This window comes from Colius striatus, chromosome W, assembly GCF_028858725.1.
Source record: "Colius striatus isolate bColStr4 chromosome W, bColStr4.1.hap1, whole genome shotgun sequence".
Taxonomy (NCBI): domain Eukaryota; kingdom Metazoa; phylum Chordata; class Aves; order Coliiformes; family Coliidae; genus Colius; species Colius striatus.
In genome coordinates this window covers 21,297,416-21,325,098 of record NC_084789.1, presented here as the reverse complement: position 1 = coordinate 21,325,098, position 27,683 = coordinate 21,297,416, and the positions used below count along the sequence as shown (strand labels likewise).

The 27,683-nt window shown below is 43.7% G+C and overlaps 1 protein-coding gene across 1 annotated transcript; it reads right to left on the bottom strand.

Moving 5' to 3' along the window:
- Nucleotides 1-7,665: 7,665 nt before the first annotated feature.
- Nucleotides 7,666-25,293, bottom strand: LOC104555073 (DDB1- and CUL4-associated factor 7). Its single transcript, XM_062016925.1, has 7 exons — nucleotides 24,900-25,293; nucleotides 18,830-18,988; nucleotides 18,309-18,420; nucleotides 16,244-16,362; nucleotides 15,441-15,650; nucleotides 14,195-14,312; nucleotides 7,666-13,971 (listed from the first exon to the last, which is right to left on the bottom strand). The coding sequence occupies exons 1-7, from the start codon at nucleotides 25,035-25,037 to the stop codon at nucleotides 13,799-13,801; spliced, it is 1,029 nt and encodes a 342-aa protein (XP_061872909.1). The 5' UTR covers nucleotides 25,038-25,293; the 3' UTR covers nucleotides 7,666-13,798.
- Between the last annotated feature and the right edge of the window lie 2,390 nt (nucleotides 25,294-27,683).

The following is a 27,683-nucleotide window of genomic DNA, read 5'->3' as shown; positions in this document are numbered from 1 at the left end:
CTCGAGTTTGCAGCCCACACCATCCAGCCTGAAGGGCAGATCCTGATCAAGTCCTGAAAAGGAACCAAACTGCAACCCGAATGGCAAGGCCTGTTCCAGGTGTTACTGACCACTGAGACAGCAGTAAGAACAGCTAAAAAAAGACTGGACTTATTACATCAGACTCAGAGGACTAATGGGACTCTCCACTCGAGGATGGACAGTGGCACGTATGTCAGACTACAAACCCCTTGTGTCTTAAACTAAAGAAGCAATAAGAATCCAATGGAAACAAGGACACTCATTAATGTTACTAACTGATGAGGTGGTGGTAGCAGAAATGTCATTAATTGTTGAAAATGAGGGAGATCATTGTAATTATGGGCTATACCAAGAAAAGACTGCATGGGGAAAAGAGAGCTGCGAGTCTCTCTCACTGTTATTCTCTGCTCTGCAGAGCAAAGACATCAAAGTACCTCCTGTTTTCTCTACAGTGGCCGGTAATCACACAGCTTGTCTCTCACGACAGGGTGGATGGGCTACTGCGTATCTTGGAGACCTAGAAATGTGCACTGAGTCACTGAACGTGACTGAGGATAAAGCAGGAAATTACTCTGGCTGTGAGTATCCCCAGGGCAGATCCATAGTGGTATTGTGGAGGAAAAATCCTGAGGCCTGTGCTCCCTCCAAATTGGAAAGGCACATGTGCCCTTGTTCAATTGGCTATTCCATTTACCCTGGCATTTGAAAGAGAATCATGTATTTCGGGGAAAAGAATGAAAAGAAATCTGGGGGTGTCATTCGATGACAGGATCTATATTGATTCAATTGGAGTTCCCAGGGGGGTACCTGATGAACATAAAGCACGAAATCAAATAGCAGCAGGGTTTGAATCCTCTCTGTTTTGGTGGGTAACAATAAATAAGAATGTGGATTGGATAAACGATACTTATTACAATCAGCAGCGGTTTATAAATTACACCAGAGATGCAATCAGAGGAATTGCAGAACAACTAGATGCCACTAGCAGAATGGCATGGGAGAACAGAATAGCTCTAGATATGATATTGGCAGAAAAGAGGGGGGTCTGTGTAATGTTAGGAGACAAATGTTGCACTTTCATACCAAACAATATAGCACCAGATGGAATCATAACCAGAGCATTACAGGGACTTACCACACTAGCAGAGGAATTGGCTGAGAATTCAGGGATAGATAACTCTATTATGGGATGGGTGGAATCATGGTTCAGGAAATGGAAAGAAATGGTAATATCTGTGGTTACTTCTCTGATAGTAGTTGCAGGGATATTAACGGCAGTTAGATGCTGTATAATCCCATGTGTTAGGGGGCTTGTACAAAGATTAATTGAAACTGCGATATCCAAACAAATGCCCTTAGACCTGCCTCCCTACCATGAGAAAATGTTTCTCCTTAAGGAGCAGGAAGATCAGGAAGAGATAGAATTAAAGAATAACTGTGAAATAATGTTGTCTAACCTCGAAGAGTCATTGCAAAAGGCAACAAATGAATAAAAAAAAGGGGGAATTTGTGAGAAATATTGATGTTGCTTTTGCAGAATCAGAAAGAAATTAAGACAAGGAATTTTGACGGCTGTCTGCCTCTGTGTAATATAAATCAGTAGACTAACCATGAGACTGTTATCTGTTTGTTTGTAATGTTAATTAGAGTTTAAATCTTAGGATTGTGGGGGGGAATCCACGATAAGATACAAAAACCAGACATCCTCTGAGGAGGATTTTAGGCGCCTGGAGAAGTTGTAAATCCTGGAGTACCTAATCAATGGGGAAACAAGGGAGGGACCTTGCGGCCCGGATAGGGAATAAAAAGCCAAATGTTGTATCCATCGGGTGTGCCTACTAGCTAGGACACCCGCTCTTGCAAGAACGCTTAATAAAAGTGCTTCACTGCAGAGTCTGACCTGAGTCTTTCCCGAGAAAGCTTGTTTTGTTTCTCACACTCCCCAAGGACTGCAATAAATGACAAGTGGCAAAGTACAAGAATAAACAGCTCTTCAAGCCTTCAAAACCCTCCAATCTCATCTGCATCTGTTGCCAAGAGCTGCAATCATGTGCTGTATCTATTCAAGTTACTCAACCTGAAAGTGAAACTTTGGATCCAACCCACGGGAGTCAACTCAAACCCCATGTATTTAAAAGATCAACATTTCCTCCCCTTTCATTTAGTTGTTTATCTTAATGGGAAGGTGTTTGTGGTGTTAGCAGGGGAACTGCTGACCTGCTACAATCATTCACTTAATGTAAGACCCATGATGACCACTTTTTTTTTTTTTTCCAGCTGTAGCTTTTTGGTTCCTCACAACCAGAAGCAAAACACATTCTTGCTTAAAAGTTCACCAGTGGTACTAAACACAAATAACTTTGAAGGAGAAAAGCCCCAAACCAAACAGACTACAAAACAGATCTACATAGATTTTAGGGCAAAGAAAGGCTACTGTGACCATCCAATCTAATGCAAGAATTCTACTCCAAGTCCATAAACTGTGTTTAAGTTGAATCACCCCCCTTTTTTTAAGTCACACGCAGGTTGCAGCTCCTCTTTCCCAGCTCCTGCTGCCATTTCACCTGCGGGATGATGTTTTTATAGTGTCCTTTCCACAAAAGGGACAGCAGAAGGGGTTTGTGGGTTTGTTGTTTTTAAGGAGAAGCACAGCCCTTCTTCCCTGGCCCAGCAACAGCCGCCCTGCTGCTGGGAAACTCACCTCGAGTAGATGTTTTAGCAGCTGCTTTTCAATCTGGCCAACATTTAGCAGCAAGTGCCTTATTTAAGTGGTTTTGCTCACAAGCAACACAGCAGCAATATCAAAGAAGCTATAGCAATAAGCCACACAAAGAAGAAAACTAGATTGGAGAGGGCAGGAATCTAAATGCCACAGGCAGGAGAAGTTTAGGATTTAAGCAGAGCATGACAACAATATCTGTGGTATCAATTTTTAATCTGTCCAGATGGGATAATTAAAAGATCTTTCAATGTCGTAATAGGCATATAGCCAAATCTGTGAAGGAATGCTTACATCATCAGATCTGGCCTCCCTCTATCAAGAAGCTGTGGACAAAGCCAACAGTATAACTTTGAAACTGTCTTGCTTTCAGGAGAAGGTTGGACTAGGCTCAATCCCACCTTGAAGTTCCATCTTAAAACCAGTGTAATGCTCTTAGTGTTAAGGCTTCTTTTTTCTTTCCAGTCTCTCCTGTCTTATTGCTCTGATGCTAGGAGTGTGTTTCTAGCTTATTCTATCCCACTTTCATGCCCAGCTTACAGCTGTTTCTTTTCATGTCAAGATTATCTTTCTACTTCAAGAATTCTTTCCTCTTCCCTAGTATTTTCTCTCAAAATACATGAAGATAACCATATCTCCTTTCAGGCTTCATTGTAATAGACAAGTAAGCCACTCTCTTCTCATAATCAAAGCTTTGTGTTTGTGGGATCTTCCTGGTGACCTTTCTTTGCCCGTTTCAATCCTAATTTCTCATTTGCATTATTGCTCTTGGACCAGTTTTTCTACATACTTTTATTCCCACAGCTTCATAGTGGCTCATCACTGTCATTTATCAACTAGTAAATCCCATCTTACTTCTTGGAAATTAGTGAGGAAAGAAAGAAACTCTTTGTATCCTCCACAAATCTCTCCTTGCCCCTAAATGTCACTTTGCTGCTGCATTTCATCTCATCTCTATTTCTCACTCTTCAAAGTCACATCAGCTCTCTAAGATATTCCAGTTCCCTCCTATTATTGAAGTCTCCCACTTTTGTTCACCACCGAGTTTAATTATCATGCTTGCTTTTTTGTGCCAAGGTCATTAGAAAAAGGCTTTAGAAAGATTACTCTTGGGATCAAAACTAGAGAAATTCAGTATTAATTCCCCACTGGGCTAGCCCTGATGTCAAAACACTCCCTCATTACTTTATCCTTTGGTAGTTTTGTCTGTTTTCCACATGTTTGCACATAAAATTCTCAGCTGAAGCCCTGTTAAATGAGATCTTTTGAGTGTCTGTGGAGAAACTTGGTTTACTTCAATCCAGAAGTAGCTACTCACAGCTTGTGAGTGAGCCAGGAGCTCCCAGCAGATGGTAGGAGATGGGCACCTTGGTAAAACTTGCTTTTTCCAGCTCCAACTGCTCAGGATGTCTGGATTTCACTGATGCTTTCTCCCCTCTTCTGCTTTGGCAAATGGAAACCCATCTATGAAGCCTTATGTCCAAACCAAACCATTTTAGTCAGTCAATTTGTGCTTCTATTCTCATTTTACAGACACTATCATAACACTCTCTATGCAAGTGCCATTAGTCTCTTTTACAGACTACTGCAGAATCTCCCTCCCTTCACCTTTCCCCCCCCCCCAGACAAGCTGGTACACCCCTTCCTGAACTGGAATCAAAGTTTCTACCAAAGTAGATACCTCAAGTTACACAGAATCTGGGTATTTCCTTCTTCTCCTTTAATGTCTACTTACCTAGTTTTGTGCATAATAAGCGGGTTGGTTGTTTTCCATTGTGCTACAAAGTGATATTCTTTCATTTTCTCCCCAGATTGCCCACATCCTTTCTAAGCTGCAGGCTTCCAAGAAGAAAAGCTTCATTCCTGTCATCAGCAACTACATTCTTCAACTTCAAGCTATTCAGATTGTTTGAAAGCAATGATTTAATGGAAAGTCATCAGTAAAGATATTCACAGAGGCTACTGTGTTTATAGTTAGCCCATTTGTTTTAAAGGAACTTTGGAGAGGCCTAATTGTTTCATGCCATCATGCAGCATGAAGTAAGAAAAGGAAACTGTAATCCCTATTTTAGGGATTGAAGTCACTGAGCCAGTCACTTGTTAAAAGTTACACAGGAAGTCTGGAGTAGACCTTTGGGATTGTAATTTCTGGCATCTTTTCCCAGGCTCTTTAATCACTCTGCCATCATCTTCTATTTTGGTAGTATTTTTATCTGAAGCATACCTGTCTGACTCAAAAGGTCTCTCTTCTCCTTGCTATCAGATGTATTATTTCTTCTTTCCTTCCTGTTTCCCTTCTTGTTTAGGTAGACACATCCTTCCTGAGAAGCTGAGCAGTCTCCAGGCTGAGCCTTGTCCCATGACAAACCTTGCTTATTCCACATTTCAGGTTCCACAGCCAGAGACACTGAACAGGAACAGTGAGAAGAAATAAAAATTTAAGAGGAAAAGGGAGGAAGAGAAATCCTGTAAATCTTCAAAGGCTGCATGAAAGTTTTCTGCACTCTTTTCTGCAGATCTGAGAGAAGAATAATCTCACTGATGCCAGGCACTTCTGATTCTACCAACGTTTTCTTGTCTTCTCAGCTTTGAAAACAAAGTTAATGGAAAACTAACACCATTATTCAACTTCAGGACAGCAGGGGAGAGAATATATATTGGCCAAACCTTATCTCACCTCTAGCAGAATACATTAACCATGTGAAAGTCCTTTGTGGTAGTTTGAGCCTGGCTGGATGCCAGGTGCCCACCACACCGCTTTATCCCCCACCTCCTCAGCAAGCCAGGGAAGGGGAGAAAATAAGATGGGAGTCTCGTGGGTTGAGATAAAAGCAGTTTAATAAAGAAACAGCAAAGCCACGCACGCGGGAAGCAAAGCAAAAGCAGATAAAGCTGTTACTCTCTGCTTCCCATCAGCAGTGATGTCCGGCCACCTCCCAAGAAGCAGGGCTTCAGTACGCGTAGCGGTTGCTTTGGGAAGGCCAGAAATGAGTCTCGCCTCCCCTTCCTGCTCCTCTCCCCCAGTTTATATTACTGAGCTGACGTCATATGGTATGGAATATCTCCTTGGTCAGCCTAGGTCAGCTGTCCTGGCCATAGTCCCTCCCAAGATCATGCCCACCCACAGCTATTGGTGAAGGTGGGGGAAGGAATGCTGGAGGGACAGCCCTGATGTTGTGCAAGCGGTAGTCATAATATTGATATCAACAGTAAGCACAGCACTGCAGGAGCTGCTGTGGAAAATCACTACCGTCCCAGACCCACTACATCCTTAAAATCGTGCCTAGAGCACCCTTTTCCCAGTCCCTGTATACCTGTCCTGTTCTGCAGGAGTGTGCCTGGCCCTCTGCTGACAGCACTCCAGTAGAGGGAGCTCAGAAGCTGTCTGGTTGTAAGCTGTTTGCCTGTAAAACAGGCAAAACTAAAAGAGAAGGAAAAGGAGGAAGGATGTTAAACATATAAGTTTAGATCATTACTTCCTTTTGAGCTAGCAGTTTGGACTGTTTATAGAGCAGTACTAAAAAACCTAAAAGCACAAGATTAAATGCTTGTTAGTGTCAGGAGTTCAAGTCATCTCAGAGATCACTTTTTCCTCTACATCTACATGTAGTATGTTCTGCTACCAGGGAGGATTTATTTGATTTTCAAGTATTTTCCAAGCTACTTACTGATCAGAGATTATTGATGTGCTTTTTGGTTTTTTAATACTTACAACTGGTATCAGGGAAGTGATGACTTTCTCAGGGGCACAGAGCAAGCAAATCAGCCCTGCCAGATGTCAGCTGTTCCTTAGTGTTTACAAAAAGGCAGAGAAGCTCTCTGCTTGTCTCTTTTTCTACTCATAATCCTCTTACAAGACTGTATGGCACTTGTTTTACCACACTGACAAAGCAGCTACATTGTGCATTAGCAGCTTCAACTTGCAGAAGTTGCTTTCTTCCAGAGTGGAAGCTGAGAAAAATGTCTTTGGAGAACTCTCAAGTATAGATCCAAGGCAAAAGAAAATCATCTAGGAGGATGTAAATACATTTCTAGGGTAAAAGACAAAATTCTCAGAAGGAAACCATCTTTTCCAAACATGGATTACTAGATCAAAGTCCATATATAGCTTAAAAACTCTGTAGCATCTTTACAGGAAATTCTTTCCACTGTGGTCACGAAGCTTTATTTCTAAGCCAGTACACAAAGAATTAAGAGAGGAATCCAATGTTGTCAGACAACAGTTTAGCTGAACTAGAGTTAATCTAAATACTGAAGTCATCAGTCCTGCTCACCAAGGCCTAAGTTCTGTTTCTTTGTTCCCCTCAAGGTCTTGCTTCCAGCAACAACCCCCACAACAGCCTGTGAAGAAAACACCCTTTAACAGAGGTCACCTGCACACCAGAGAGACTTAAAAGCTAAATAAGTGCCTGATTGCTTTGCCTGTATTCAAAAAGCCTTAGAGACCAATTATTTGAATGAAGAAAAACTAAATCCCTCTTCCCCTCATCTTAAAAAACCCCCAAACATGCAGGTAGATAATTGCCATTTTGTTGTGTAGGCAGCAAGCAATATGCTAAAAAATTGGTAAACAAGCACTAACACCACTAATATACAAGGCTCAGGCAGTAGGATTGTTTTAAATGCAGGTGTACTTTGAATACTAACCAAATTCTGTTGTGACTGGCTTCCTGTCAATATCATTATTTAGAGTCACTTGTAACTTAAGAGTTGTTCAAATAACCAAGTTTGTTTAGGCATCACAGGATGAGACAGGAATGCACTGAATGGGTTTTGTAGGTAAAGCCAGCCTCCCTTCTACAGGGAAGAACATCACAGGGGCTACATGAGGCCTGTTTGTAGCAGTCCTCACTCACTCCCAACAGGTATCAAGTTTGAATTCACCACACAGTGAACTGCAGTCAATCTACAAATGTTCCATTTTTATTACAAAGTATGAAAGGCAGAAAATACTGTACCTAATACACAGGAGGCTGAAACTTAGAAAGAAGGTTTAAAAAATGGAATTAAAACTACATAGGGAAGCAGGAAATAGCAGGAAAAAAGATGCAACAATTCCACTTGAAAGCCATTTCAGAAAAACTTGCCTTGAAATTTACAGGTTTCAACAATATGGTTCCAGGACTCAATGTGTTCAAACCCATTGTAACAAAAACCTTCTGTATTTCTTTTTCTTCATAAAAAATAAAGTGATATAGGGACACTGCATGTCAACAACATAAGTCTGTTGGATAGCAGGATAGGAGGGATTCCTCTAGGACAGCACAGCAGCAAAGCTGCAAATCTCAGGACAGAAGTCAAACTACTATTGCGTTAACATATTTTAGTGAGAACAAATAGTCAGGAATCTCATATGGATGGTCTGTACAATCATGCTACAAAGATTACATCTTCAGGAAATAACCACAAAGTGAGTGGGAGGAAAGAGCAGAAAGGGGGAAAAAAACCCCAAAACAACACACATTAAAAAGTAAACATCTACTTGGCTATCGGGTAACAAAAATGCTTCAGCGCAGATGAGAGATTTAAGTCACATTTTACCACTTCTAGCAACCCAAGTTTTAAACCAAAAAAAGGTTCCCTTTAAATAGATTTCATATTTACCAGTTTTGTAAAGAAAACAAGCAACACATCAGCTGTACTAGGACTCTTTGTCATTCACTGGCTCTTGCATTTCTGCCTTTGTTCAGACTCCATAGATCCATCCTCATCTGGACAGAGGAGTTACAGGAAAGCAAACGCCAAGGGGTGAGGGCTGGAACAAGGGCTTTGAGTTATTCATGACCACAGTATTTTGTCAGGAAAGAAGCTTATTTTCTTCATTTTTGTTAGATTTTTCTGAAAAGAAATTAACTTGGTGGAAGCCACAAGTAATTGTCAAGAGTTATTTGGAAATTGTAGCTTGATGCTGAGTATCAGAGGCTGCACAAAAGGCCACTGAGATACTTGGCAGGCAAAAAGTTATCATCTGAAATCAGGCAGTAGCAAGCAAGTCTCCCAAGTGTCTTTACCTCTGGAGTCTGCCCTGAATCACTAGATGATCATTCAGTGACTGGTGTTTAGTTGCCTTTGTAATTACTGTTTCTTAGTGCTGGTGAAAGGTGCTGATCAGAAGTTCTGGAGATGTCTTCCTTAAAAGAGTCAGAGGCATGTTAAACTCCTCTCAATATCCTTGAGAATGAGACACTTCTGACCCTTCTCAGGTAAACGGGGAAATACAGCTACATCTTTAATTAGAAAGGTGCTCTTTAAGTGCCACATACAATTCATTCCCCAGATTCTCTGCAAAGATTAAGAGAAACAGGGATGCAGTTGACTGTACCTTGTTCACTCCAGAACTGATTTTGGACACTTTTTTGATGTCCACTACAATAAATACAGGCCTGCTCCAGAAGTCTGACAGAAGCACCTTGTCTGTGCGAGAGAGAACTTGCATTAACTGACAAGGTGGATCTGAGTTGATAGGACCATTTTACTACCTAGCAGCAGGTTAGACTAAACCCTTCAGTACTTTGCTGGAACTGTAACTTTGCAATCTATTGAGGCAAGAGCTTACCCTCGCTGTGCTTCATCCTTTTCAGTGTGTCCTGAAAGAGTTCAAATGCCACTAATAGCAGGAATTGACATGTTCAAGAGTTGTGTGAATTTAGGGACAGCAGATGCACTTTTGTTTCTATCACAACAAGAAGTTATCCAAAAGAATCCAGCTACATCTTTACACAACCACCTTGCCATTACTGTCATTGTATTCAAACAGTAGAAAAGAGGATTCCCAAACACAGTCAAGTTCCTAAGCAAAAGGATATGTAACTTGGGTTGGCCTGAAAAATTCTGTCAGTCTCAGAATGCAGAGCTCCAGGTTAACAGTATTGTCAAATGCTCACACATTTGTGGTGTTCAGGAGAAACAGATTCACTCCATACTGCCAACCACAGTCAGTTTAGGTTTTTGGTGACTGTTGTATTTAACATTTTATACAAAAACACAAGACAAATGCCTACCATAAAAGGGCTGAGGAAAAGATGACTCTCCTAATCTTACCAAAAATATACTTGTTAAAGTGTCATCTGCAAGAGAACAAAATCAGACCACACTCAGCTTTCTTCATTTACATTTAAAAACAAGCACAAGAGCATCTGTGAATTCCAGTATTTGGACTCCTCCCCTCACCTAGCCCCTGGCAGGCAGTGATCTACAGTTGAGCCTGATGCAGCTTTCTCATTGCAACACCAGGCAAAAATAGATCTTTTTACTATTATCCAGAACATTCAGGAGAGTAATTACAGCTAAGTTTTGAAAGGATCATTAACTTTGACTTATGACAGGCAATACTTTTCCCCCCCTTAAGTACATTTCAAAGTTCCATAAGGAACAACCTGTATTATCAGTCTCCTTTCATATCAGTCTTTGAAACCACTGTGTTTTCTTTCTAAATAGATTGTCAAAGCACTCAAATCCTTGCCTTTTGAAATCCCTGCACACTAGGTGAACCTGCTTCTGCAGGGGGGTTGGACTAGATGATCTCTAAAGGTCCTTTCCAACCCCTACCATTCTATGATTCTATGATACAACTCCCCTAGATGCAAACTACCATAGCTCAATTCACTTAGAAAATTAACAGAGCTGGCATACTACACACTAACTGGAGAGCCAACTCCTTCTTCTGGAGGTTTTCACCTCACTAAGGAGTTTTACAGGATCAAGATCTCCTGGTTGAGAGCCAATACATTAGCAACAGGTTGTCCACAAAAGAGTGGGAATCTGTGGAAAGCTTCATTTAAACAACATAACAACCAAAGAACAGCTTAGTATCTTGAAGAAATGGACTGGAGAAGTGACACAGGACTATTTCAGCCAGTGATTTCTATCCCAGGATTAATCTTTTCCCATATCCACAACAGCAGGTGATTTTCTGCTTTGTTAACCTTTGAAATCGAAGTATTTCTTTTCATAAGCTTTAGAAAAAAAAAAATAATGCTTATGGGGTTTCTTTTACATCCACAGAATTGAATGTTAAAGTGGGTGAAATGATATAAAACCGTTATCTTCCGATTCACAGACTACACTGACAAGCCCCAGGGTTTTATTTGATCTTGCAAACAAATCTGAAGCAGCAAGCAGACAGTTTGCTCCCTGGCACTGTGTCAGGAGGTGCTGGCAAAAAGGGCAAAGTCTTTCACTTCCTTCTCTAAATGGAAGTGCCGTTTGCATTACTGAACATCTCACCCATGAGGATTTTCAGGTCTTTTCAGTCATTAAGCTTTCGAGTGACTTCTTTGAAAAGAGGCTATTTTAAGGAACATTTCCCTGGTCCAAACCAGCCTCTAGTGATTTCAAATGCAATTTCATATGAAGAATGACAATGGATTATGCCCAAAGCAATACACTGTAGATCTAGAGGATACTCAACTGGCTAAAACAGGATATAGGCTTTGTTTAGAATCTACTGGAGCCTACAAGATTCCTTCACTTGCCTTTGATAAGTTTGGAATGAGCACTCAATTCCACAAGTTTTATGGATGGAAGGACTGACACTGGACTCTCTTCAGGTTCATAACCTGTTTTCCAACAGTAGCAAAAGCTACTTGGCTATTTGGATTACTAGTCCCTTTACACACACTCTCTTCTAATCACCTCAGTGGAAGAGATTGTATTCCTCTAGGAACAAACAGCATTCGTCTTTCAGTGACTTCACTTATCAATTAAATCCCTTCTAAAAGCGCAATTCTACAGTTGCAAAAGATGCATTTTTGAGCTGAGCAACAGATGCATTCCTCTTATACCATCTATACAAAGAAAGAGACTTTAGATCATAAAGGGAATTATAGAAAGTCCTAATATTACAGGTAGTTCTCTCAGTGACACACTATGCCTACTGTTTGTAATTAAACAAGCACATAGCTTACTGTCATAGCTAAAGCTGTGAATGCCATTGTATGCTGCTTCTGCTAAGAAAACCCTTGGTTTGTACTGAATTCTGCCTCAGTGTTTTCCAGTTATAATCCAATTGCTTGGCTAACGCTGTTTTGACATCTAGATCAAATCTGTCTGCAGAACACACTACTCAGAACTGCTGCTAATAAGAAAAAATTGACCTTTAAATCAAATCAAGCCTTTTGTCAAAGAATCCAACAACTGAATACCAAATAGCATTGACGAAACATGAGCTTGAGCTGCATTAAGAGCCTTTGGCTTCTCTGATAGAAAAAGGGGTAATGGAATAAAGCTGTCTCTAATGAATTCCTATCAAATTCACAAGGCAGTGCTTTTCTGAGCTCCATGTTGAAAAGCAGCCTGTAAAAGAGTATTTCTGTATGTCCAGAATGACAGAACTTCTCAGGCTCTGCTCTGTATTTGACAGCACTTTCAATGTCAGCTTCACTGTTTCACAGCAATTGCTTTTCCCAACTTGCCTTTCCTGCATCAACTGACAAGATTCATGTTTGCCAGCATCCAACTATTTATGCTGTTGCCTCCAGTTGCAGGTGAATACTCATTAGGCAAGAAAGACAATTGATAGCTTCTGACAAGTACATCAAAACTCGGCTGGTGTACCCTTAACAGCCCAGCTATTGTTGTCATGTCTTCATCAAGAGATCACTGCTGAGCATTCATCCCAGTAGCTGTGTTATCAAGGAAGATTTTTCTCTTGCCTAATCCACTCAAACTTTGATTGAAGACTATTACTGGAGAGCAGAGCCACTATTCAGAAGAGAAACAGAAGCCCTTAGGCACATCCCCAAAAAGGTAGGAGGAGAAGTGCCAAGCTTTAGCCTCTACAGCACTGGTTTCCTTCCTTTTAAACCCATCCTTGTGCATTTATGTTAGGGAATCATTTCTTTCAGAGAAATAGCTTTCATTTGGATAGCATACCAGCTTTTCCAACTCATCTGGCTCATTCAACAAGACCTGATAGCACAAAGCAAATACATTTTGGGAATAAAGCAAAGATTGCTTTGCACTCCTTTCAAGAACTCCCAGGAACACAGACCAAACACAAAGAAGCTCCAAGATGCAGGCTAACGACAAAACCCCCTTGCTTGTATCATTTGCCAATCAAGCAAGCTACAAAGTGTGAAACCATTTGATTTTGGTTTAGATAGTTAAGTCTTCTGAGGGGAAAAGTCCATTCCAAATCACATTTCTTTCAGGAGTTGTTTACCTCCTGGGAGCTTAAGTCATAAATGTATCATCATTCTGAAACCTATTACCTTTCTTTTAGCTATCACAACTGCAGGATATACACGCTAATTCAGTTATCATTTAAAAATAAGGCCTACCATAGTAACAAACTACCTCTAGCATGAGAAAAGAAAGGTAAAAGAAATTGTGCAACAAGTACTTGTACTTCACAGCACCAGAAAATTCTGCCCAGCTAAATCAGATCTAAAGAGCAAAGGCAACAGTTAATTGTGGCAGGCCTTTACTGCCAGGGAGTCTGCAGTGTTACTGTGATTTGGAACAAGGAATAGATCCTGCTTTGGGCATATGGAAGTAGATCATATATCAAAAGTAAGAATCAGGGAGAAAAAAAACCCCACCTTACTCAATAGAAAGTTAGCCCAATATATAAAAACCATATAAATGTTTAAACAGTTGAGAGGCAGCAACAACAGGAATGATAAAATGATTCCTGCCAAGATGGCTGATAAATATCAATGTCTTTTTCTCCCCCACCTTGTTTTGCACCTTTATCTATTAAAACTAGTTGATGTGCTGCCTCAGCTGGCCGACAAAACACATGGACATATGCAGCAACTTAAAAGCCTGCAAAGCTTATTCATACAATCAACAAACAAATATAAAGAACTTTTAACTGAAGGAAAAAACAAAACCCCATCATAATAAAAAAAGAAAACCAGAACCCAGAAGGTCCAAGAGGCTCAGCATGTCTCTGTATTTTAAGAGTCTTGGAGAGACAGGAGACACCTGCCATTGATTCTTGTAACAGTTGATGCAAAGCAACAAGATACTGGCCACTTGACTTGTGTCGTTTTTAACTGTAGAGAGAAGGGGAAATGATACAGCCCTGCCTCAATGTGGCACGAAGCAGTCATGTTACACTCTCAAAATCTCCAGGCAGTTGTTGTAGCAGATAGCTATCCAGTCTGGCTGAGTTGATGCCCACTGTACATTGTTGATTTCTCCTTCTGCTGTATAGGCCAAGATAGGGTCCTCAATGGCACGAGGCATTTGCTGGATATCCCAGATGAGAGCCTGATGGTCATCCGCTGCAAATGGAAGAGGAAAATAAATCAAGGGGATAATGAGATCCCCACACATGACTACTAACTGGCATTTAGTCTGAGAAGTGATGTAGGATATGCTTCTAAACTGCAGATATTTAGCAAAAAGGCAGGCAGAGAACTGTATAAACCTTTGGAGAACTGGATTTTGCAAATGGAATGAAAGACTCTCAGATTCATCAGCTGGATAGGGATGGATCACACTTACCTGCTGTACAAATGTGGCAGGAAGAATGAGGTGCCCAAGCAATTCCATTCACACATGCTCTGTGGTTGTTTAACCTGGCAACAGGAGTGCAGGGAACTCTGACATCTAGAATCACAACCTTCAAAACCAAAATCAACTTAATTAATAACTCATATTTTTTGTTTCTTCCAAAAAATAACCAAGTAGTTTGAGCCAAGGCTGTAAATGAAGCCATTTACTGCTCTCAAAGAATAGCTTTTAGCTGGTTAGTGTCTCTCAAAAGCAGTCAGGCCTCCCAGGGAGGACCTGTTGATTCTGCAACAAGCACAAACAAATTATGCTTCTCTGAAGTGGCACAGGTGACAATCTGAGACATGTCACCTTGTGCAGCAAACCAAAGAACAAGGCGACTAACGGACTGGCAAGATGAGATTGCATGTGAAAACTCTGGCCTAACTGGCTCCCAGATCCCTCTTAAAAATCAGTTGAAACATATGAGCCACAGACATCTTCTAGTTTCTAATGTCAAAGTTCAAGAAGTAACTCCCACTGAAAAGAATGCCCTAAAAATTGGTTCTTAATCGTATTCCACTTCAGGTGGTGATGCTGGCCCCTTAAATGAGGGCTGATGAGTACCAATCCATCTCCCCAAAATCATGGAATCTTAAGTGTTGGAAGAGACCTGGAAAGCTCATCCAGTGCAACCCCCCTGCCAGAGCAGCACCACCCAGAGTAGGGCACACAGGAACTCATCCAGCTGGGTTGGAATGTCTCCAGAGAAGGAGACTCCACAGCCCATCTGGGCAGCCCCTTCCAGTGCTCCCTCAGCTCAACAGGGAAGAAATCCTTCCTTGTGTTGCTTTGGAACCTCTTCTGTTCCAGCTTGTACCCATTGCCCCTTGTCCTATCATTGGCCATCACTGAGCACAGTCTGGCTCCAGCCTCCTCACACCTACCCTTGATGTGTTTGAACATGAATGAGGTCACCCCTCAGGCTCCTCTTCTCCAAGCTGCAGAGCCCCAGCTCCCTCAGCCTTTCAGCACAAGGGAGATGCTCCACTCCCTTCAGCATCTTTGTGGCCCTGCACTGAACTCTCTCCAGCAGCTCCCTGTCCTTCTGGAACTGAGGGGCCCAGCACTGGACACAATATTCCAGGTGCAGCCTCAGGAGGGCAGAGCAGAGGGGGAGCAGAACCTCTCTGCACCTTCTGCCCACAGCCCTTCTAATCCAGCCCAGGATGCCAGTAGCCTTGAGCTACTGCCTTACCTCCATCCCATCCATGGCCATTGTAGCAAGATAGTTGGGATCCTGTTTATTCCAGCAGAGACGCAGCAGTGGATGGTGCTGTGGATCCTCATAAATGATGGTGCTGTGTTCCAGATGACGCAGATCAAACATCCTCACTGAGCCATCTGCACCGACTGAAGCAAACATATCTCTCCCACCACCTGCACGGCTAAATGCTATGTCATAAACCTGCTCAGCAAGAGGAGAGAGAGGAAAACCTTGATTTTAGACATCACACTCCCTCCTAATTTGAAGCCAAATGGATTTTGTGTATGAGTGGCAAATCTAGTTGTGACAGTTTGTGATGTGCCTAGTCAGTTTTCAGTTGCTTCACTTGCCAAAAGGAGGAGGAAAACAACCTTCCAGGGTTATGGCATTAGAGGATCATTCACTGAAACTAAACATTTCCATTTCTCAGACTTAGATTTTTAGTATTAATTGCTGAAAAGTAACATGACGTTTAAAAGAAAGAATTGTGCAAGTTGGTGATTGCCTTTGATTCAAAGTTAAATTTCAGTTTGTTTTCGCTTATTTTTACTAGATTATGCTTCTAAATATTTCAGAAAACAAAGATATTCTCAAATCCAGATTCTATGATGAGTCAACAGAGCAGTTTTCATAACCAACAGTACAGTTTCAGTTTGGTACTCAAAGCCTTATACCTTAATCTTAGAGAAATTAACTCTACTTAATCAAGAAAAAAAGAGAGTGGAACAGAAATGTTTTGTTCCTTTTCTACCACTTAAAAGATATGGAATGGAAACAACAAAAAGCGCCATCACCTCCTTGTCATGAGCAATAAGTTGAGTCTTCACATGGCCAGAGACCAGATTTACTCTTCCCAGAACCTGTCCTGTCTCCAGACCCCAAATAGTGCAAGTTGTGTCAATACTAGAGGTACCTGAAACAAAACCACTTCTGTCAGAAAAATTAGCAGAGAATCACAGAACAGTGGGGGTTGGAAGCAACCTTTAGAGCTCATCAAGTCCAACCCCCCTGCAGAAGCAGCTCCCACCTAGATCAGGGAGCACAGGAATGTGTCCAGGAGGGTTTGAAGACCTCCCAAGAAGGAGCCTCCACACCCTCCCTGGGCAGCCTGGGCCAGGGCTCCCTCATCTCACACTGAAACAGTTTGGCCTTATGTTTAAATAGAACTGTTTGTGTTCCAGCTTCATCCCATCACCAGATACAACAGAAAACAGTGCTGTCCCAACCTCCTCACAATATGAATGAGATCCCCTCTCAGTCTCCTCTTCTCCAGACTAAACAGCCCCTGGGCCTTTCCTCAGCAGGAAGATGCTCCAGTGCCCTGAGCATCTTGGTGGCCCTGTGCTGGCCTCTCTCCAGCACTTCCCTGTCCCTCTGCAGCTGGGGAGCCCACAACTGGACACAGGACTCCAGATGAGGCCTCAGCACATATGGCAGAGCAGAGGGGGAGCAGAATCTCCCTGGCCCTGCTGCCCACACTCTGCTGGATGCCCCCAGGCTGCCATTGCCTTCTTGCCCACGAGGGCATGTTGCTGGCTCATAGTCAGTTTATTATCCCCCAGCACTGCCAGGTCTCTCTCCTGGAGCTGCTCTCCAGCAGGTCACCCCCAGCCTGGCCTGCTGCAGGGAGTTGTTCCTTCCCAGCTGTAGGACTCTGCCCTTGCCCTTGTTGAAGCTCAGCAGGTTCCTCTGTGCCCAACTCCCCAGCTGGTTGAGATCTGTCTGACTGGCAGCACAGCCTCTGGAGAATCTGCCAGTCCTCCCGGTTTGGTGCCAGCAGGGAACTTGCTGAGGGTCCCTCTGTGCCCTCACCCAGGTGGTTGATGAAGATGTTGGACAAGACTGGCCCCAGAACCCATCCCTGTGGAACCTCAGTAGCCACTGGCCTCCAGCTCGATTCTGTGCCATTGATCACCCCCCCCTCTGGGCTCTGTCATTCATGGGATGTTATGCCATCACAAATTTATCACTTACTGGATTAATGTAATATCTCCCACAATCTACAGATCAAAATAGCTACAAGAACAGCACACAATTGAAATCAAGAATGTCAAAGAGCTAACAGTCTACCCTGCATTTAAATGATCCAAACCTTTTTAGCTGCACAAAGAATCTTCCACACAGGAATAGAGTGTAAATAGCTCACATCTACTTCAATCTATTCAGTAGTCTGATGCCAACTCCAAGATGAACTTTGCTATCCTGTAAGCCTCATGTGCATGTCAAAGCCAAATTTCAATCCTAGTGCTGCTACAGTGCATTAATTGTTTCTGTGGACTGAAGGTGAGGCTGGCTGTAAAGCTTTTAGGAGATGAGATTTGCAATACATACAAAAAAATAATGTAGTAAACAATTACTAAGACATATTATCACTGTTAATCTGGGCAAATCCCCCTGACATAAATGGCTGTAACTCTTCTGGGGAAGAAGCCTCTGCTGGCTCAGTCATCATGGCTTCACAATTTGTCCCATAGGCTATAATTAAACCTTAAGCATTCAGCCCCCTCCCTCCATCTGAATCAAGAGTTCTGGCTCAAATAGCTTCACAGAAAACAAAGCTTGGGACCTGGTTTTGTGTCCACCCCAGAAACATCCCTAGTACAACTTCAGTGACCCATTCTGTACTGGACAGGGCACATTTCAATGCAAATAAGTCTCCAAGAGCTGCTTAATTTTAAGTGCATTTCATTTTCAACTTATAGACAACATCTGTTTCAATGATGTAGAAATCCATCCACAGATTAACCAGTGGACAAGCAATGCCAAAGCAGTCCATCACAGTCTGAACTTCACTGGATTAAATTCAAAACCATATCTTTTCCACAGAAAAAAAAAAATGAGGCATTGTGTCAGTCTCACCTAGAAGGTAAGGATCCACTTCGTTCCAGTCAAATGATGTTAGGGGAGCACAGAAATCAGAGTTCTTGTTGTTGTTCAGCAAACACTCCAGTCGAGTATCCGTTTCACCCACCTTTATTAAAAGTGAAACATCTGATTTAAATAGCAACACTGCATGACTTGTTCCACTTGCAAAACAAGGTGTTAATTCTGGGTTTTCATTCCTCTCAGCTTTATATCCTAAAGCTCTGGAAAACAATCATTGTCTCTATCTTCAATAAGGTGATTAAAACAGCAACTACCATGATAATTCTGCTTCTCCTTTAGTTTTCGTGTTTATCCATATTATTGAAGTCAAGAAAATTAGTTAACAAATGCTCTGACTTGATTTTATATCTAAACCTCCACAGTGTAGCAAGCCACCCTGAAAGGAAAATAACTCACTTCAAAAACCTCAGGTCTCGAGTGAAAATGAAATCAATATGCAAAACAATATAATCTTTTTCCATTCATCTTTTTTTTTCTGCAGAGGATTTACTCACTCTCCACACTCGTAGATAGTCACCACTGGTTGCCAGCAGGTCTGGATACACTCCCTTGGTGTCTGGGATCCACATAAGCTTTGTGGTAGGGTAAGGGTGATCAAAAGTGTTCCTGCAAATGAATTCTGAGCTCTCTTCATCCAAACCAACAAGCTGTACCTGTAAGAAGCCATATTGAAAAGAAAGCATTTTATCAAACCCCTCATTTCTGATTACAGCATTAAGACTGAGTATATTCCAGAAGGGCACCTCAAGAACAGTATAAAAGGACTGTCAACATCAACGGAAAGAGAAATTGTTAAAGCTTTGCTTCCTAGCTGGGGCATGTAAGCAAAAGGAAGTATACATAATCACCACAGTGCTTTACTTTGAAGAGATGATCTCAAATGAATCAAAATCCAAGTTTAAACGATTGAAGACCAGCCCTTCTCTTTTCCACATTGCAAAGTTGAGTTTAAATCACAGATTGAAACCTTACACTGATGCCGACACTGAACTGCTGCTGACAATGTCACCTTCAGAGAACAGGACAAGCAGCATTTTGTGAGAATCACCTACAATTAAAGCCTACGTCAAGGAATTCTTGGCCATAACCTTGCAGACTGTAACACATCACATTAGCCTGCTATCAAACTGTTTTCAGCACCCCTACCTAAAAATGCATGAAATTAAGATACTGATTAATCACATCAAAGTAAAATAGAATTCTAAATTAAAAAAAGAATGAGGAAGCAAAAATATTTACATAGAATCATAGAATGGTAGGGGTTGGAAGAGACCTTTAGAGCTCATCCAGTCCAACCCCCCTACAGAAGCAGGTTCACCTAGATCAGGTCACACAGGAATGTGTTCAGGTAGGTTTGAAGACCTCCAAGGAAGGAGCCTCCACACCTTTCCCTGGGCAGCCTGGGCTAGGGCTCCCTCACCTCACACTGAAACAGTTTGGCTTTATGTTTAAATAGAACTGTTTGTGTTCCAGCTTCATCCCATCACCCCTTGTCCTGTCACTGGAAACAACAGAAAAAAAAACAGCTGCCCCAACCTCCTGACACCCACCATTGAGATATTGGTCAATATGAATGAGATCCCCTCTCAGTCTCCTCTTCTCCAGACTAAACAGCCCCAGGGCCCACAGCCTTTCCTCAGCAGGAAGATGCTCCAGTGCCCTGAACATCTTGGTGGCCCTGTGCTGGCCTCTCTCCAGCACTTCCCTGTCCCTCTGCAGCTGGGGAGCCCACAACTGGACACAGGACTCCAGATGAGGCCTCAGCACATATGGCAGAGCAGAGGGGGAGCAGAACCTCCCTGGCCCTGCTGCCCACACTCTGCTGGATGCCCCCAAGCTGCCATTGGCTTCTTGCCCACAAGGGCACGTTGCTGGCTCATGGTCAGTTTATTATCCCCCAGCACTGCCAGGTCTCTCTCCTGGAGCTGCTCTCCAGCAGGTCACCCCCAGCCTGGCCTGCTGCAGGGGGTTGTTCCTCCCCAGCTGCAGGACTCTCCCCTTGCCCTTGTTGAAGCTCAGCAGGTTCCTCTGTGCCCAACTCTCCAGCTGGTTGAGATCTGTCTGACTGGCAGCACAGCCTCTGGGGAATCAGCCAGTCCTCCCAGTTTGGTGCCATCAGGGCACTTGCTGAGGGTCCCTCTGTGCCCTCACCCAGATCGGTGATGAAGATGTTGAATGATTATTCCAGTCTTTTCATCCCACAACAAACTCTAAAAGATTATATCCAAACATGTTTCTAAAAGTTGTGCATTTATCTGCCTTGCACTCCCTTTACCAGCTACTCATTATACTTCACACCGTAGAAGAAATCAGTCTAGAATCTCCCAGCCCTCTGAAGTGATTGACAAACAGCTTTCTAACTCCTTCAGGGATCAGAAATACTAAGTGGATTTTACAGGGGAAGCAAATTGTCCTTGGTGATAGAATATCTTGTGGCAAGGTCAGGATCTGAAGATAAATGACCTCTAATCATTTCTTTCTTCCTTTGCTTCTGTTTTCAGCTCAATACGAGTGTATTAAGCCTACACAAAGAAATCAACATCCTCATAACCAGAAGTAAATCTCCAACAGTGGAGGACTCGCTTTTCATTGGTGGGAACTGATGTGTTCCTGAGCTGCATATTCACGTTCAACTCCTCCTTAGATCTGAAGAGACTGTGTAGTAAGCCAGTATCTTTGTGATCTTTGACATCTTTAGGTGCAGGCCAGATTAGAGAATGAAAATTGCATTAGTAACACTAGAGCTCCTGTCAACAGCTGAAGAGTAGGTTCCTGACTGTCAGACCTGGCAGCAGCCTGTGTTAACTCTGAGCAGGAGACATTGGTCTACCTGGAGAGAGGAGCAGAAAAAACACTGCTTGAGCAGCTCTGTTCTCTCCTAGCTCAGCATATTCAAAGGTATGACTCTTCTCTTCAGACTTGGTCACATACAGTGATGTCAGAATCCCTCTACTCATTCTATTTCAAAGGCTGAACAAGAGATGGAAGGACTGAATTAGTCTCAGGATGCTGATTCAATCAGGGCCTCATCACTCCCTCCTGCAAGTGAGGCAATATTTGCTGCTGTCACACACAAAGGAACACCTGAAGTCCAGTCCAGATAAGACTGAGGTGATGCCAACAGGAAAGTAACTGTCAGTCTGGATACAGTTGGAACCATTTGACATCTACCTGTAACTCAATTCAATGGGGAAATGAGAACCACTGCATTCCACTTCCATTGCTTTGATGACAGACATCACAGAATCTTAAGGGTTGGAAGGTTGAAAGATCATCTAGTCCCTTAAATGTTAAATAATTATTTGTTCTGTAACACATCAAGATACACTAAAATTTGATGTGGATTTTTCCTCTCATCATCCAAGTCATTACCAATGTAAAGCTTAATTGCAACAGTGCATCTGAGTAAAGAAATATCTTTAATCAGCATTCCTTGACTTCTAAAACAATTCCATCTCTCCAACATGATACAAAAGACCAGACACAGAACTAAACAAGGCAGAATTTGGTAACAGCTTCTTTTTCTTACAAGGAAGAACAGTGAAGGAGGTGCATAACACATTTTCATTTCAAAAACTCTGTATCCCTTTAATCTAATTAGTAACTACTAAGAATGACAGTTCACAATTACTTTAGGGTCACATACAATCAGAAAGATTTCCCTGCACCAAATAATCTCCAGCATCAAATCAATTACACCAGTGATCCAAGAGACGTTATAGAGTCTGACAGCAGTTTCCTAATGCATGAAATTCAGGGAACACCACCCCAAATAATTTTACTTCTTCCAACTGGAGTAACTCATCTCTCATATCAGTTATTTGATCAGCAAAGGTGTACAAGCTGAAACAAAACTCCTTTGGTGTTCAAGTAGTTCTTTGCAACTAGCTTTTCTAACAGTCTGTTAATCTAGGGGCTGACAAGAGGTTAGAAGAGTCTGGGAACTGGAGATAGCAATAAATGAGGGTTTGGCAGTTAATACATTTGAGCTCCACATGAAAGAGGTGTAAAGAACCATTTTATATATGTACACCCAAATATTTCAAGCTCTGGTAATTAGTAGAGCAAAAATCACAGAGGCAAATAAGACAAGGACCTCTCTTCTTTCACTCTAATTCACTCACAACAAACACTTGGTGCATTAAGTCTTTTTAAAAGCAACTCTAAACTAGAAGGGTAAGAAGGAAGAAGTATATTCAACCTATTTGGGGTTTTAAACAAGCTAGAGGAGCTATTCCAGAATGAGTTGAAGGTTTTTTTAGTATACTACGAGGAAGGAAGCAAGCCAGTTATTTGGAATAAACCATTGCAATATCAGAAAGAGAAACACTGTTTGGAGCTTTTTCAGAAACCTCTAAAGACTACAACTGCAAAGAGAAGGTTGAAATGAAAAGGAGTTTTCATTATCCTTTTAATTAGTGCCAACTGTACCTATAACTGTATTTTGATGTCAGAAGCTGGCAATAAAAAACATCAACTGCAAAGAGCAAATTATTCAGGACAAAGCTCTCACATATGCCAAATTCACCAATTTCTGCTTACCCCAGAAGTCAGGCTATGAACCCAACAGCTCCAGATTCTTTGCAGTCCAGTGTTACAGACTACTTAAATAGGCTAACTTCAGTGATTTCCCTTTGTTCCCTTAGTTATATCACTTACATGGACAGAAGTTAGAGCTGAAAGAGTTTACTACAATTGTTTAAGACTGGAGCTATCCTCTGAATGTTTCAGTATCCTCTAAAAGGCTCAGCAAAGCTGTGAGAGTCCTAGTACGACACCAGAAAGACAGCGCAGATGAAACATCACTCCCAAGCTGCTTCTGCTCCCCAAAGTAAAGAGAACATCAAAACTCAAAGGAACAACAACATTTGGAACTACCCAAGACAGTTCTCTTAACTATCTTCCTCCAGTGGAAAGCTGTACTGAAAGCACTACAAAAAGCATCAAACAAGACACTCCTCCCCTCAAAATATCATACAAACAGCAAAATCTCTCAGCAAAGTGAAGGTTACTTTTCACTGCATCTATTGTACAAGCTGAATTTTTAACCAGAGATTATTTTTTACAGCAGCAGCATCCAGACTGGCATCTCATTCCCATACAATTATTTGCCAGCTCTTTATACCACACAGATCTCAGAGCACGTGGTGGTGCTTCTATGGACTGAAGTCAACAGAACTGATAGTCCTGAAGCTCAAGAGAGGTCCTGGGGAGAGTTTGCAGACAGCAGCAATTTACATAGTCCTACACAACTTCTGTTTGTAACAACTGTGAGCACCAAGGGCTGAAAAGAGAGAGGTTAACTCATGTGCTTTACACTCAAAGGCTGTGCTGAAAAGCAGACCTGATCACACCGTAATAGAGAGAAACCCCAGGGAATGGTTCAGACTTAAGGAGGTAAAGGCAATATAAATATATCCCCTCTTATTAACTAAATCTAGCACCTCTAAATCAAAATCTGGTGGCAAATTTATTCTTTGCAAGTTTGTCTTTAAACGAATTCCAAAGTTTTTAAGCCCAGGGGATCTGCCTCTCCTCAGCAGTGCTCCCAACCAACAACAGCACTGCCCAGCACAGGGAGACAAGTCACACAGGCTCAACTACAACATGCTCAGAAGTATCATGTCTAGGACTGCTGGAAGTGCAGTAATTTAACCAGTAGAAGAGACATCAGCCCTGCCTTATAGTCACCTCCTCTTGCTACATCCTTGCACAAAGGCCCATCTCCAATGGTAACTTTCTGATGTTTTCCACAACCTCCATTAAAAAGCCTGACAAAGCACACACACTGTAAAGACACAAAGCAGTATTTACAAAGCCTTTAGTTTCACACAAATTTCAGGATGTTCTATAACTATGTCCATTTCCTCACTTCTGAAATGTAAATGAATCCATTAGACCAGAGTAGCTCGTTCAGAAATGACTGCACAAGGGTTTGGGGAGGTGAACATGTAATCTCTATTATCAGTGTTGAGACTCTCTCCTTATATCTGGTAAGGAAACCCTGAAGATATAATCTCATACCTCATTACACCCTTGTTCTCAGAAAAAAAGTGAAAGTACTGAGGAATCACTGAAAGTAGTTTATATAGTTATGAACAAAGTTATTGAGCAGAAGTCTTCCACAGGAAGAAAGTATAATAATAACTGCATAACACAGCCTCAGACATTCTGTATATGCATAAACATTAGTTCTGGCCATAAACTTTCCTCCATGCTGACAAAAAAACAGGTCTGCTCAAGCTGGGAGATCTTCCTGGCTGGAGCAGCAGCACCCAAGGCTCTTCCTACCCCCGATTCCTCAGCCTCCCAACAGCTGAGGGCTCGCAGGAAGGAGACCAACCAAAATCTAGGCCGGCACTTAAGAAAGCTCTGCATAGTTCCTTGTGCTGAGGGCAAGGCAGGAAGACTCCCTCCCTCCTTCTCTCCAGCCACGCCAACCACAGGGGCCGTGCCTGGGACTGAGGAGCCACTTGAACCATCGGGATAAAGAGGTTCGGCCTTCCCCCTCCCCTCCGCCTCCTGCTGCCAGTGGAGCCGGGCCCGGCCACCGCCGTTCCCCACCTTGTTGTTATACTCTTCCACGAAGCTTCCCAGCGCCAGCCGGAACCGTTTGTCCGGCCGGACGCTCCAGTTCATGGCGTACACGGTCCAAGGCGCTTCATATTTGTAGATCTCCTTCCGCTTCCCGTGCAGCGACATGGCTGAGGCGAGGGAGCCCCGGGCAGCGGCGGGGATGAGGGAAGCAGCGGGTTCAGCCGAGGCAGGGGAGCCTGGGCTGGGCTCGGAGGGTAGCGATGGGCCTGAGGGAAAGGAGCCGGATGACCAAGCGAGCAGCGGGGCCGACTGAGGCGCGGCGAGGCCAGAGAAGCAGCGGGGAGCAAGGAAGGCCGCAACGCGGCCCCAGGCCCAACTCTAGACGCCGGCAGCAGCAACAACGCGAAAGCCACTGAGGGAGTCGGCCTTTCACACAACGGGAACGGAAACCAGATGGGGAGCCCCGCCCACCAGGCGCGGGTTGGCTGCTCCGCCTGTCATTTAAAAACTCGGGCGTCTATTGGGTAATTCTCCCGTCCATTTGGCGCTCTTCGGTCTCCTATTGGTCGCTTTGCCCTTCATTCCAAACGGACACCGCGCCCTCTGGCTGGGTGAACCTACCATTGCACTTGGCCCCGTCCCAGAGGGAGGCCGCGCTCGGCCGCCGCATCTTATTGGCTGCCAGGGGTCGCAGTGGCACGAGATGGGGCCTCGAGCGCTCCTCGGTAGCCGATTGTCTGTCAGCGCTGTCAGTCACGTTGGCGAGGGGCTGGCGGGGCGCCGCCGCTTCATGAGTTCACGTCCCGCCTCAGCCCAGCGGCGCGTGCGCGCGCCCGGCGTTAATTAACCGACGCTTAATGACCGGGGTGTTATTTTTGGCAGCACGCAGCAGCGTTGGCGCCTGCCTGGCGCCTTACTAGGGGAAAGGGGAACAGGTGGGCAGCGCTTTGTGTCTGGAGCAGAGCAGGCTGAGGCCCCAGCCTCCCCTCTCCACCCTTAAGGGCAGCTAGGCTCCTTCAGGTGGGGTGAGGGGGTGCCCCAGGCACGAAGCACAGGTGCTTCCCCAGGTGCTGTGCATGTCCTGGAAAGGCCTGGAAGGCTCCTGGCTCTCTAGGGCTTGGCACAGGATGGGGAGAAGGCATCCTGGCCCCTGCCAGCCAAAACCTTGTGTGGGACAAGTGGCTGCCTGTAGCCTGGGCAGGGGCTGCTGGCTGGTGTTAGCTCATGTGTTGTTCCACAGAGTGAGATTGGCCGGGGAAAGGCAGGTTTAACGCTTTGCTGAGGGAAAGGGGTCTGTCATTGCCTCTTGGGACCATAAGAGATCTGGTTTAGGTGATCCTAGGTCCAGCCCTCCTGAAGGAGCAGTCCTATTTCACCAGGAGCCCCTTCATCAAGGGATGTAGGATGGGCTTTAAGTATTGCTGTGCTCACCTGAAGCCTCAGTTGCTGCAAGCATGTTTGGGAGATCAGTTCTTACAAGAGACCAGCAGATAGTCCTGTAGAAAAGCTTTTGGAAATTGCTACTGAGCCTGAACTGCATCCTATTGGGAAGGAATAGACTGCCCAGGGAGGATGTGGAGGCTCCTTCCTTGGAGGTCTTCAAGACCTGCCTGGACATGTTCCTGTGTGACCTGATCTAGGTGAACTTGCTTCTGTAGGGGGATTGGACTGGATCATAGAATCATAGAATGGTAGGGGTTGGAAGGGACCTTTAGAGCTCATCTAGTCTAATCCCCTTAGATCAAGTGAACCTGCTTCTGCATGGGGGATTAGACTAGATGAGCTCTAAAGGTTCCTTCCAACCCCTACCATTCTATAAATTGCTCAACAAACACCTCCCAAAGCCCCATCCTTGACCTGTGAGACCTCCACACAAGCTTCATTAGCCCCAGAGTCCCTGGATGAAGCAACTGGGGTTTGACCACAGCCTTTTCAAGGGGCTTTGCAGATGACCACCTCTGCTTTCTCCTGCCGAGGGATGAATTTGTGTATGTTCCCAACAAACACAGCTACCATCCACATTTAGGTGCCAAAAACATCTTTATTAGCAAAGTGTACACTAAAACTCCAGAGAAAGAGCTGCTCACAGTTTTACTACTCTCAAAGGGAGCTCAATACATGACTTGAACAGGCAGGCTTAGGACTGTCACAGCATCTATGGCAGTGCTACATGGGCTTTCTCCTACGGGGTGTGCTGCAGGAGGAGTCTGCTGGGGAGGAGGAAGCATCTATCAAACCTTTATCAAAAGAGAGAAGCCAGGAGGAAAGGCTGGAAGATGAGGTGTTCTGGGGGGCAGCTTTTCAGCTTTCCAAGACTGTGCTTCTTGAGTTTTGTGCTTTATGCCCAGGCCAGTGACCAGTTGGATTGAGCTGGGGGATGTGTGTTGGGGTTTGCAAGGTGCAGTCAGCCTTGCTGGAGAAGTCAATGCCATAGGACTCATGCTGAAGTGGCAGTCAAGAAGGACAAGGATAGCTTCTGTCCTCCGTCCTTGTCCTGGGCTTCCCACCTGCAGCTCCCCCCAGTACTATGCCATAGAGATCTCCTCCTTTGCAACACCCACAGGCTCTGCTGAGCTAAGCCCAGTACCAAAACACCTCCCAGTCCCTGCTCCAAAGAGATGACAGCAAAGTGGCCTCACAGGTAAGAGCTGTGGATTTGCTCTCCTCTGCTTGCTGGGGCTCACTTGGCTGGTGCCATCCCCAAGAGGAAGCCTTAGCAAGGAAGAGGCAGTGGGTACCATTTGGCTTTAGCCATCTGGTTGATGGCCATAAGAGAGAGAACTGCTCTGGGTTTTGCTATAATGTGCAAAT

Excerpts from the sequence above, each read along its gene's own strand:
- LOC104555073 (XM_062016925.1), bottom strand. The coding sequence starts at position 25,037 with ATGTCGCTGCACGGGAAGCGGAAGGAGATCTACAAATATGAAGCGCCT. Across the intron at positions 18,421-18,829 it reads ACTATCTACGAGTGTGGAGA|GTGGGTGAAACGGATACTCG; the intron begins GTGAGTAAATCC and ends CTTTTAATAAAG. Across the intron at positions 15,651-16,243 it reads TTATTGCTCATGACAAGGAG|GTTTATGACATAGCATTTAG; the intron begins GTGATGGCGCTT and ends CTTGCTGAGCAG.